The sequence below is a fragment of the Phyllobates terribilis genome, unplaced genomic scaffold (genome assembly GCF_046119375.1).
Source record: "Phyllobates terribilis strain yellow unplaced genomic scaffold, ASM4611937v1 Scaffold_423__1_contigs__length_1607193, whole genome shotgun sequence".
Classification (NCBI taxonomy): Eukaryota; Metazoa; Chordata; class Amphibia; order Anura; family Dendrobatidae; genus Phyllobates; species Phyllobates terribilis.
Window position 1 is genome coordinate 39,970 of NW_027363183.1, and position 13,229 is coordinate 53,198.

The window sequence follows — 13,229 nt, forward strand, 5'->3', positions numbered from 1 at the left end:
TCGGGTGCTCAAAGCTCGGCCCGAGCTCGCCGTGATACTCGGGTGCTCGACCCGAGCAACGAGCCCAATGTTAGTCTATGGTAGACCCGATCGTTTTTGCGGCGGCACCCCCTGCAGTCTCTAGAAAGCCTAAGAAGTGCCCAAAACGATAGTGGCAGTGCTCAAATGACATGGGGATCGCCCCAGGAAGCATTTCTGACCCCCAGGTCATTGTTGTCAACAACATGTTCAGAGGTATTAAACCACTTTTACAGGCTCATAATAAAACGTTCAAAAATTAAATTGAAACTTTTTTCCTGTGAAATATGTGAAGGAATTTCTTTTCTAGGGTAAAGACTTGTGTATAAGGTAAAACAAAAAAACAAAAATACTCCTCCACACCTTCGGCTATGTTCATAAGTAGCATTTTTTATGCGTTTTTGCACTTTTGTATTGCTTTCAACTGTGACAAATGCATTCACCGGGAAATGTCATTTTAACATTTTACAACCTTTTCTAGCTATGTTCTGTGTGACACATGCATACAGTACTGAAAAGACATGGGGACAGCATGGGGAAGACCCCTGGAAGCATCTCTGACTCCCAGGTCACTGCCTAAAAGTGTGCCCATCAGAAGTGATCCTTGCCGCATCAGAAGATGCAGACTTGCAACTATCCACGTGCAAGTCCTTGTCCCAGGGCAGTGTTCAATTGTACCTCCCCCATTCCTTGCAATGCAAGCGCAAATATGCAGCCAACCACCCAACCCCCAGGCTGCAATACCATACTGCTAGCTTGCACTTGAAATGGGGCCTTTTAGTTTTGAGGAGGCCAAAGCTGGCCACTACCTCATGACTGCTTCGGCAGCGAGGTATGCATGCTCAGTCCCCAGGCGGCCGGGGGTCCACGCTCGGTCCCCAGCCACCAGGGGGCGGCCGGGTGTCCATAAACGGTCCCCAGCCGCCCCGATTTCTCCGCGGAACATCCACACAGGCTTTTCTTAGACTGGCCTGCGTTAGGGCAGCATTGGACGAGCCCACCAGAGAACCCGACTCCTCCGGTGGGCCCTGGCTTCTCCATCAGGGGAGTTGTTTGTGCCAAGGTGAGGAGCATGATGATGATAGAAGTTAGCATCTGCTTTGTTTTCTTGGAATGCAAGCGTAAGTGTGCAACCTGCCACCCACCCACCCCCAGACTGCAATACGTTACTGCTAGCTTGCTTGCACTTGAAATTGGGCCTTTTAGGCATGTGGAGGCAGATGCCGGCCACCATGTCATGGCTGCGTTGGCTGCCCTTTTATCCATACTCAGTCCCCGGCGGCCGGGTGTCCACGCTCGGTCCCCAGCCGCCAGGGGGTGGCCGCATGTCCACACACGGTCCCCAGCCACCTGGGGGTGGCCGGGTGTCCATAAACGGTCCCCAGCCGCCCCGATTTCTCCGCGGAACATCCACACACACTTTTCTTAGACTGGCCTGCTTTAGGGCAGCATTGGACGAGCCCACCAGACAACCCGACTCCTCCGGTGGGCCCTGGCTTCTCAATCAGGGGAGTTGAGAGTGCCAAGGTGAGGATCATGATGAGGTTGATAGAAGTTAGCATCTGCTTTGTTTTCAAGGAATGCAAGCGCATGTATGTAGTAGCGGCTAGGCCTGAGGTGGTCAGTGTTTTGGCGCATATCCTGCCTCCTCCGAGGATTGCTGGATGTTTTCCTGCTACTATCCAAGTTCTAGGACTCCCGTTAAAACAAAGCTTCAGGTGATAAATGATGGATGAGGTAGTGGCAAAGGAGAAAAGAGCAGGAGGAACAGGGACCATTCACATCAGGCCAGTCAACCACATATGTCTTGTAGGATATGTTTCTGTAACAAAAGGAGCGGTTCGGATACACAGTGAGTGCAATGCCTACCAAAAATTTTGAGGCACTCCAATGCCCCTTGGAAGTGACATGGAGGTCAGAGGGCCTTAACTAAACCTATTTTTCCATTTATAACAACTGGGTCTCCTGTGCACTGTTGGCCTAAGCAGTGAATGGAAGGCTTTCCAAAAATTATGTGGAACTGCAATGCCCCTTGAAACAGACGTGGATTACAGCGTACTAAAAACCTTCTACCCATTATTGGGGAGTGTGTCTCCCTTAGTTTTCACCTTTCCATTGAAAAGCAAAAGCTGACTAAAATTAGGAGGAAATGCAATGCCCATTGGAAGAGTCGTGGAGATTAGAGGTAAGGTAATTAAAAGCAACATTTCAATGCCCCTTGGAAGAGCTGTGGAGCTCAAAGTGGCTTAAGAAGATGCTTTTAATGCCCCTTTGAAGAGACGAGGAGGTCACAGTAACTTAACGAGACGGTTTTAATGCCCCTTACAAGAGCCATACAGTACAGCATCTTAAAAACATTATTCCCATTATTGGGGAGTGGGTCTCCCATAGTATTTGCTTATGCCTTCCAAGCAAAAGCTTCCAAAAATAAGGACGGAGCAACTTGCAATGCCTCTTACAAGAGCCATGCAATACAGCATATTACAAACATAAGTCCCATTACTGGGGAGTGGGTCTCCAATAGTATTTGCTTATGCCTTCCAAGCAAAAGCTTCAAAAAATTATGAGGAAATGCAATGCCCGTTCGAAGAGTCGTGGAGGTCCCAGTAGCTTAACAAGACAATTTTAATGCCCCTCAGAAGAGACGTGGAGGTCAGAGTGGTATAACAAGATGGTTTTAATGCCCCTTACAAGAGCCATACAGTACAGCATCTTAAAAACATTATTCCCATTATTGGGGAGTGGGTCTCCCATAGTATTTGCTTATGCCTTCCAAGCAAAAGCTTCCAAAAATTAGGACGGAGCAACTTACAATGCCCCTTACAAGAGCCATGCAGTACAGCATATTACAAACATAAGTCCCATTATTGGGGAGTGTGTCTCCCTTAGTTTTCACCTTTCCATTGAAAAGCAAAAGCTGACTAAAATTAGGAGGAAATGCAATGCCCATTGGAAGAGTCGTGGAGATTAGAGGTAAGGTAATTAAAAGCAACATTTCAATGCCCCTTGGAAGAGCTGTGGAGCTCAAAGTGGCTTAAGAAGATGCTTTTAATGCCCCTTTGAAGAGACGAGGAGGTCACAGTAACTTAACGAGACGGTTTTAATGCCCCTTACAAGAGCCATACAGTACAGCATCTTAAAAACATTATTCCCATTATTGGGGAGTGGGTCTCCCATAGTATTTGCTTATGCCTTCCAAGCAAAAGCTTCCAAAAATAAGGACGGAGCAACTTGCAATGCCTCTTACAAGAGCCATGCAATACAGCATATTACAAACATAAGTCCCATTACTGGGGAGTGGGTCTCCAATAGTATTTGCTTATGCCTTCCAAGCAAAAGCTTCAAAAAATTATGAGGAAATGCAATGCCCGTTCGAAGAGTCGTGGAGGTCCCAGTAGCTTAACAAGACAATTTTAATGCCCCTCAGAAGAGACGTGGAGGTCAGAGTGGTATAACAAGATGGTTTTAATGCCCCTTACAAGAGCCATACAGTACAGCATCTTAAAAACATTATTCCCATTATTGGGGAGTGGGTCTCCCATAGTATTTGCTTATGCCTTCCAAGCAAAAGCTTCCAAAAATTAGGACGGAGCAACTTACAATGCCCCTTACAAGAGCCATGCAGTACAGCATATTACAAACATAAGTCCCATTATTGGGGAGTGGGTCACCCATAGTATTTGCTTATGCCTTCCAAGCAAAAGCTTCCAAAAATTAGGACGGAGCAACAGGGTGGATTTGATTTAAATCTAACTGATTTAAATTACGATTTAAATCACGATTTAAATCACTAGTCAGTAAGGCTTGATTTAAATCAGTGATTTAAATCAAAGTTTCTACCTAAACTAGTTCTTGCTACTTTAACATGCAAGTAGATGAAGATTTTTAGAATCACTTTTTATATTACTTTTTTCTCCCCAGTTTAATGGGTTAATCATTCATATTTGGACACCACTGTTCTGTTGTACTTAGGAAGGAGAAAAATAATCCTGACCTTAATAACAATTTAAATAGATTTATTCAACTGAAACAATAACAACATTACAGCATAAGTTATTTGCTTAAACAAACATCCATGTTTGTTAACTAATTTGGCTAAACAAAATATATATATATTTTAAGAAACTTAGACTGTCAGCCCAGCCGACACATGAAAAACTTAAATACTACTGTCCCTGCTGTCCTCTGTAGCTCACTCGTCGTCATCTTCATCATCATCTTCTTCTTTGTTCCTATTCATAATCTGGAAAAGAAAAACAAGCTTTCTTGCTTTATTGGGTCCCAACCGATTTCTCAATTTAGAATGAATGAGTCCAAAGGAAGAGAATATTCTTTCAACGCCTGCAGAAGAAGCTACTGCTGTTAAAAGTGAAATCATTACTTGAACAGTCTCTAAATCCAAGCGCTTAAGTGACTTCCACCAGTTTACTGGTGTGACCTTCCTTAAAATATCTTCAGCAAACATATATTTCTTGAATGGTTCCCCCTTAACTCTGAAGTTTATTATAGTTGGCATTAAAGATGGATGATTGCTAGATACCCATGTCATAGCTAACTCCTCTTCCTCAGCACTTAGGTTTTGACCCTGATATTGGATATTGACAATATTTGCCAAAAAATGAGCTGGAGTCAGTGCTTGTCCCATTCGTTTGTTTACTGCTTGTAATTTAATTCTGTCCATGTGTAGTTCTGTTTTTAAGTGTTCACTCAGTTCCTTCCAAATTTCAACAGCATCCGCAATAAAACAGCTATTTTTCTGTATTTTGTTTAAAGCTTGAGAGATGGGTTTCAGGAAGCTCAGCATATGTTCAACATTTCTCTTAAGCCCAATGTTGAGGATTTTGGCCGTGACAGTGCCATCTATTTTATCTCGATTTTCTTCACAAAGTGTCATCAGAATAGGCCAGTTTTTGATATACTGCTCAAAACAGTCCACCACAGAGTTCCATCTAACATCTTGTGGGAGCGTTAGCTTGGTTCCACCCATCCTTTTCAGAGCTGCTGCAGCAAAATTATTATTACGGAAGTATTTAGCAATTTCAACAACATTAGCCTTTATTTCTGGAACACTTAAGTCTTTGGCTAAGAGGTGCAGCAAATGAGCACTGCAACCATATGTTATTAGCAGCTTTGTATTCCCTCCCTGCTCTTCTAAATTTCTTCTCATCTTGGATACGTTTGCAGCATTGTCAGTGACCAAACTGCGTACTAGACATTTGAAATTTTGTTCACATGTTGTTATAGCTTTTACTGCCACTTCTTGTAAGTATTCTGCTGTGTGTGCATTTCCTGACGTATCAGTTGTTTGTGCAAGGAAGACTTTACCTTCTTCTGTTGTTATACAAGCACATACAATAGGATCATTGTGGACATTACTCCACCCATCAATACTTAGGTTAACAATTTTACCCTCCAGAGCTGTTGCACGTTGCTCCATTTCTCTGTCATACACTTGATCCAGCAGTTTCCCTGCAACATCAGCTCTGCTGGGTGGACTGTATCCTGGTCTCAGTGACTGAACCATATTAATGAAATGTGGGTTCTCAGTCAGACGGAAAGAAGAGTTCGTTGCATAAATAAACTGGGCAATTTTTTCATCAATCAACTCTTTTTCTAATCTGCTAGTTCTTATCACAAACCTATCTATGGTGGTTCCAGGAGGTAAAGGTTTTTTCTTCCTTTTGGGTGATGGTGATATGTGGCTGTGGGTGTCTGATGATGATGCTGCTGCTAATGAAGCACTATCCTGGATGGATAACTCTGAAACTGTAGAACAGGATGATGGTGATCTTGGAGGTGGATAGTTTCCAGAATCCATGAATTCCCCTAAACAAAAAAAGTCAATGCTGTTATTTTATTGTTTATACAATTTCTGCTTATTGTACACAACACATCACTGCCCCTGCCCCAAAAGGAATATTTGTTTTTCTTCATAACTGTACCAAATGACAGTAACATGCAGTAATAATAAGAAATATAATTTTTCTCACACATGACAGTTCAGTCTTTAGAAATAGGATTCAATAAAAATGTTTACCAACAGATCCGGCCTGTTCAGAAGTGTTTCTTTGGTCATCTTCATCACCGCACTTCTCATGATGTTGCCTCATTCGCGCCACCAGGCCTTGCATCTCTTTGTTGCATCGTTTGCATTTTGCACGCATGCCTGCCTTACCGATAGGCGAAGGAGCTTCATTAAAATATTCCCAAACTGGGTCTCTTTTACGGCCTGCTGCCATTATAAGGAAAGAATGTAATAAACCTCAGATCGTACACACAAACAGATCCAGACTTGTCTGTCTGTGGCTATGCTGCAGTATTGTGCTCAAAGTTTCACTTTCATTTTCTTATCTGCTTGCCCTTCCTCCTCCTCACACTTAGATTCACATTCTTCTTGTGTTGTGCAGATCTATTCCACTCCAAACAATCAGAAACATATTGTCTAACTTCTTGGACTTGGCACTGAAGGGGTTGATTCTGTATTCATAGGCTTGTAGAACAATAGGATTAAGGTCTTTTTCTCAACTCTGTTCATGTTGTAACATTTTTGCCGTGAAGAAGAGGCTGGGACCTCTGCGGAGTCAAATTCAGTTTTGAGAACTGCGTAAGTAAAGCGAGCGTCTGTGATAATATAGGAGAGAAACTGCCCACTAATCCTACAGAAACCTCTGGAAGAGCATGGCATTGTGAATGTTACACATATACAGCCTTTATTCTACTGAGTTAAACAACTCAGCTTTATCTCATGATGGAAGAACCTTTGGATGGTAAAATATTTTCCTCAAAAAGCAGTTTATTGAAAAAAATCTGATTTAAATCAAAAAAATCAGATTTAAATTAAAAAAATCCGATTTAAAAAAAAACATTGATTTTTATCCACCCTGCGGAGCAACTTGCAATGCCTCTTACAAGAGCCATGCAGTACAGCATATTACAAACATAAGTCTCATTATTGGGGAGTGGGTCTCCCAAAGTATTTGCTTATGTCTTCCAAGCAAAAGCTTCCAAAAATTAGGACGGAGCAACTTGCAATGCCCCTTACAAGAGCCATGCAGTACAGAATATTACAAACATAAGTCCCATTATTGGGGAGTGGGTCTCCCATAGTATTTGCTTATGCCTTCCAAGCAAAAGCTTCCAAAAATTATGAGGAAATGCAATGCCCGTTCGAAGAGTCGTGGAGGTCCCAGTAGCTTAGCAAGACGCTTTGAATGCCCCTTGGAATGATGGAGGTCCCAGTAGCTTAACAAGACGCTTTTAATGCCCCTCGGAAAAGTGATGGAGGTCCAAGTAGCTTAACAAGATGCTTTCAATGCCCCCCAGAAGAGACGTGGAGTTCAGAGTGGTTTAACAAGATGGTGTTAATGCCCCTTACAAGAGCCATGCAGTACAGCATATGACAAACATATGTCCCATTATTGGGGAGTGGGTCTCCCATAGTATTTGCTTATGTCTTCCAAGCCAAAGCTTCCAAAAATTAGGACGGAGCAACTTGCAATGCCTCTTACAAGAGCCATGCAGTACAGAATATTACAAACATAAGTCCCATTATTGGGGAGTGGGTCTCCCATAGTATTTGCTTATGCCTTCCAAGCAAAAGCTTCCAAAAATTAGGACGGAGCAACTTGCAATGCCTCTTACAAGAGCCATGCAGTACAGCATATTACAAACATAAGTCCCATTATTGGGGAGTGGGTCTCCCATAGTATTTGCTTATGCCTTCCAAGCAAAAGCTTCCAAAAATTAGGACGGAGCAACTTGCAATGTCTCTTACAAGAGCCATGCAGTACAGCATATTACAAACATAAGTCCCATTATTGGGGAGTGGGTCTCCCATAGTATTTGCTTATGCCTTCCAAGCAAAAGCTTCCAAAAATTATGAGGAAATGCAATGCCCGTTCGAAGAGTCGTGAAAGTCCCAGTAGCTTAACAAGACGCTTTTAATGCCCCTCAGAAGAGACGTGGAGGTCAGAGTGGTATAACAAGATGCTTTTAATGCCCCTTGGAAGAGCCATACAGTACAGCATCTTAAAAATATTATTCCTATTATTGGGGAGTGGGTCTCCCACAGTCTTTGCTTATGCCTTCCAAGCAAAAGCTGACAAAAAACAGGATGGAGGAACTTTTAATAATGGCAACACGGACCACGGTCACCCTGGTGGTATAGTGGTGGTGGAGGCTGAGGATAAGGAGAAGAGCATAAAACAGCCAAAATGAGGAAGCGTATACCCATGTGTGGGTGTGATGCGGTGCATGTGAATACACCTCCCGAAATAACACAGTGGATATGACTTTGTTACTCTACTTTCATTTGTTGTAAACACTTCGGCTAACATAATAAACATCACGGGTAGGAGGTATGGAAGAGACACGACTCACACCCCATAGCCGTAAAATATTGCCTACTCAAAAATAGATGTACAAACACTAGAGAAAGCTGAGTATAAGGCATATAGAAAACTCTTTATTAATAATAAAAAAATCACAGTGAAAAGTACATATTACAAATATGTGCAAATTGCGGAGCAAATCGGTATACAGTCATGGCCAAAAGTTTTGAGAATGACATCAAAATTATATTTTCACATGATCGGCTGGCCTCTGGTTTTTATTAGTGTTTGTCTGATGTTTATATCACATATAGAAATATAATTGCAATCATATTATGAGTACCAATAGGTTATATTGACAGTTAGAATGAGTTAATGCAGCAAGTCAATATTTGCAGTGTTGCCCCTTCTTCTTCAAGACCTCTGTAATTCTCCCTGGCATGCTCTCAATAAACTTTTGGACCAAATCCTGACTGATAGCAGTCCATTCTTGCATAATCAATGCTTGCATTTTGCCAGAATTTGTTGGTTTTTGTTTGTCCACCCGTCTCTTGATGATTGACCACAAGTTCTCAATGGGATTAAGATCTGGGGAGTTTCCAGGCCATGGACCCAAAATCTATGTTTTGTTCCATGAGCCATTTAGTTATCACCTTTGCTTTATGGCAAGGTGCTCCATCATGCTGGAAAAGGCATTGTTGGGCGCCAAACTGCTCTTGGACGGTTGGGAGAAGTTGCTCTTGGAGGACATTCTGGTACCATTCTTTATTCATGGCTGTGTTTTTAGGCAAGACTGTGAGTGAGCCGATTCCCTTGGCTGAGAAGCAACCCCACACATGAATGGTTTCAGGATGCTTTACAGTTGGCATGAGACAAGACTGGTGGTAGCGCTCACCTCTTCTTCTCCGAATAAGCTGTTTTCCAGATGTCCCAAACAATCGAAAAGGGGATTCATCAGAGAAAATGACTTTGCCCCAGTCCTCAGCAGCCCACTCCCTGTACCTTTTGCAGAATATCAGTCGATCCCTGATGTTTTTTCTGGAGAGAAGTGGCTTCTTTGCTGCCCTCCTTGAAACCAGCCCTTGCTCAAAGAGTCTCCGCCTCACAGTGCGTGCAGAAGCACTCACACCAGCCTGCTGCCATTCCTGAGCAAGCTCGGCACTGCTGGTAGTCCGATCCCGCAGCTGAAACAGTTTTAAGATACGGTCCTGGCGCTTCCTGGTCTTTTTTGGGCGCCCTGGAGCCTTTTTGACAACAATGGAAGCTCTCTCCTTGAAGTTCTTGATGATGCGATAGATTGTTGACTGAGGTGCAATCTTTGTAGCTGCGATACTCTTCCCTGTTAGGCCATTTTTGTGCAGTGCAATGATGGCTGCACGTGTTTCTTTAGAGATAACCATGGTTAACTGAAGAGAAACAATGATACCAAGAACCAGCTTCCTTTTAAAGTGTCCAGTGATGTCATTCTTACTTAATCATGATTGATTGATCGCCAGCCCTGTCCTCATCAACACCCACACCTGTGTTAATGGATCAATCACTAAAACGATGTTAGCTGCTCCTTTTAAGGCAGGACTGCAATGATGTTGAAATGTGTTTTGAGGGTTAAAGTTCATTTTCTGGGCAAATATTGACTTTGCAAGTACAGTAATTGCTGTTAAGCTGATCACTCTTTGACATTCAGGAGTATATGCAAATTGCCATTACAAAAAATGAAGCAGTAAACTTTGGAAAAATTACTATTTGTCTCATTCTCAATACTTTTGGCCACGACTGTACAGGGATAGACAAAAGGATGACTCACCGATGCATTCACCAAGGGTTGCTCAAGAGGGGGAAGGGAGACAGGAGGAAGTGAAGGGGATAGACGCCTCTTGACAAAGCAAACCCCGCAAAACGTGCGTCGAGGCTTGCAGGTCCCACACTTGCCCGCTCCTGCCCTGTTCGCCTATCCCCTCCACTTCCTCCTGTCTCCCTCCCCCCTCTTGACAGTCTATATACTTTGGCTATTTATCAATATTTTATGCCTGATATTTTTGACCTTTTGAATTGCCTATATGTCTATATATAAATTACCTGTGCTGTCATCCGTCTTCATATTCACTTGCTGATTGCTCTCGTTTTATACTATTACCCTACTATGCATTAGGGCCATTTTTGCCCCGTTCTTTATGAGGACCCACTTACTTGCAGCTTATACTAGGACATTGTTCCGGCTATTTACTATTTTTTGCTGCATTGTGACCGTGGCCATCTTTTGTTTATCCCTGTGTACCGATTTGCTCTGCTGTCATTTGGTGGTGATGAGTCTGGCCCAAGCCAGCCCTTGTTCATTTTGATAAGGGTCAGCTTGTCAGCATTGTCAGTTGACAGGCGAGTGCGCTTATCAGTTATAATTCCCCCAGCGGCACTAAAAACAAGCTCCGATAACACGCTAGCGGCAGGACAGGCCAGGACCTCCAAGGCGTACAGAGCGAGTTCATTCCAAGTGTCCAGCTTGGATACCCAATAATTAAAAGGCACAGAGGAATCACGGAGGATGCTGGTACGGTCGGCAAGGTACTCCCTCACCATCTTTTGAAACTTTCCACTCCTTGTGAGAGTACCCCGCGCCTCAGGGTCTGTCCGAAGGGAGGGTCTGAGAAAACTGTCCCAGAACGTTGACAGTGTTCCCCTGCCTCTGCTGGATTGGAGTTGCGTCTCTCTCGCATGTATGCCTTGGTTGGGCAACAACGAACTGTGACCTCTGCCGCTAGCGTGTTCAGATGGGAATTTTTTAAACAGTTCTGCAGCAAGGGCCTTCTGGTACTGCCCCATTTTTGTAGACCTCTCCACCTCAGGAATAAGAGAGTGAAAGTTCTCCTTGTAGCGGGGGTCTACAAGTGTCACCAACCAGTAATGACTGTCACCCAACATTTTAACAACGCGAGGGTCACGGTTAAGGCAGCGTAACAAAGTCAGCCATGCGTGCCAGACTGGTAACGGGCAAGATTTCCATGTCCCCACCAAGATGATGACTGACCGTGCTCTCCTCCTCCTCCTCCTCCCCCCTGTCCTCAGGCCACCCACGCTGAACCGACGATATGACAGTTGTATAAGTACTACCGTCTACAGCTCATGATAAAAGCTCCTGTTCTTCCTCCTCCTCCTCTCCCTCATTGTTCCCCAATGCACGTTGGGAGGATGAGATGAGGCTGGGCTGTGTGTAATCGACCGCTACGGCTTCTTGATCCATCTCATCATACTCTGGCTGCAATGCCTCCTCTTTAATTCTCTGCAGAGAGTGTTGCAAAAGGCAGACAAGTGGGATGCTGACACTAATGATGGCGTCATCGCCACTCACCATCTTGGTGGCCTCCTCAAAGTTTGTCAGGATGGTACATTTGTCAGACATCCAGGTCCACTCCTGAGGTCTTATGTGTGGAGTCTGACCTGAATATCGACGGCCTTGTTGCAGCTGGTACTCCACAACTGCTCTCTTCTGCTCACAAATCCTTAGCAACATGTAGAGGGTAGAGTTCCAACATGTGGGGACATCACACACCAGTCGGTGTGCTGGAAGCTACAAACGCTGCTGCAACACAGCAAGGGCGGCGGAAGCTGTAGCCGACTTGCGAAAATGAGCTGATAGGCGGCGTACTTTCACGAGCAGATCTGGCAACTCGGGGTACGATTTAAGAAACCGCTGAACCACGAGGTTAAGCACATGAGCCAGGCATGGTACGTGTGTGATCTCGCCTCGCCTCAGAGCCGCCACCAGGTTACGGCCATTATCACACACGACCATGCCAGGATGTAGGTTCAGCGGTCTCAGCCACAGATCTGCCTGCTCTTTCACAGCTGTCCACAACTCACAAGCAGTGTGAGGTTTATCACCTAAGCTTATGAGTTTCAGCACAGCCTGTTGCCCCTTGGCAGAGGCAGTACTGCAGTGTTTCCTGCTTGTTACTGATGTGGTGATATCTCATATGGAAGCTGAACATGAGGAGGAGGATGATGCGCAGGGGCTGTACACTGTGGGGGCAACTCTGAGTGACATAGGGCCCGCAATCCTCGGTGTGGGGAGGATGTGTTCCGTCCCAAGGTCCGACTGGGTCCCGGCTTCCACTATGTTTACCCAGTGTGCCGCCAGGGAGATGTACCGTCCCTGGCCACAAGCACCAGTAACTGCGTTGTTGAGGGCACGGCACATGTTTTGGGACACGTGCTTGTGTAGTGCGGGGATGGCACACCGGGCAAAATAGTGTCAGCTGGGGACCGAGTACCAAGGGACGGCCACCGCCATAAGGTTGTGGAAGGATTCCGTCTCCCCCAGCCTAAAAGGCAGCATTTCCAATGCAAGCAGTCGTGAAATGTGCGAATTTAGGACTGTGGCCTGTGGGGCGTTAGCTGCGAATTTCCGCTTTCGTTCAAAGGTCTGGGATATGGACAATTGAACGCTGCGGTGGGACGTGGACGTTGATGCTGTTTCTTGAGAAACTGCCATAACAAGTGAAGACTGAGAGGAGGGGGCATCTTTACATGCAGTATGGACAGGGGATTGCCTTGCACACACAACAGGGGGTTCTATTGCACGCACAACAGCGGAAGAAGCAGTGGTGACACCCGCTGACACTGGTCGTGGACCCGCTGACACAAAGTCGGGTGCTTTGCTGCCATGTGCCTGATCATGCTGGTGGTGGTCAGGCTGGTAGTTTTGTCACCCCTGCTGATGCTGGCATGGCAGGTGGTACAAATGGCCTTTTTGGGGTTATCAGCAGAGTCTTTAAAAAAATTCCATACTCTGGAAGACCTACCGCTTGTACTGGCAACGTCCCTCATGCTGGTGTTACGGGGAACGGTTGCCCACCTTCTGTCTGCGGCCACCACATTGCTTCTTCC

At 44.8% G+C, this 13,229-nt stretch overlaps 1 protein-coding gene across 1 annotated transcript; it reads right to left on the reverse strand.

Moving 5' to 3' along the window:
- Window positions 1–4,017: 4,017 nt before the first annotated feature.
- LOC141227839 (uncharacterized) lies at window positions 4,018–6,358 on the reverse strand. The gene is made up of 2 exons (XM_073667266.1): window positions 6,056–6,358; window positions 4,018–5,844 (listed from the first exon to the last, which is right to left on the reverse strand). Exons 1-2 carry the CDS (start codon window positions 6,255–6,257, stop codon window positions 4,211–4,213), a joined length of 1,836 nt encoding a protein of 611 aa, XP_073523367.1. The 5' UTR covers window positions 6,258–6,358; the 3' UTR covers window positions 4,018–4,210.
- Window positions 6,359–13,229: the final 6,871 nt, after the last annotated feature.

Coding starts and splice junctions, on each gene's coding strand:
- LOC141227839 (XM_073667266.1), bottom strand. CDS start 6,257: ATGGCAGCAGGCCGTAAAAGAGACCCAGTTTGGGAATATTTTAATGAA. Junction 5,845..6,055: donor TGAACAGGCCGGATCTGTTG/GTAAACATTTTT, acceptor TTTTTTGTTTAG/GGGAATTCATGGATTCTGGA.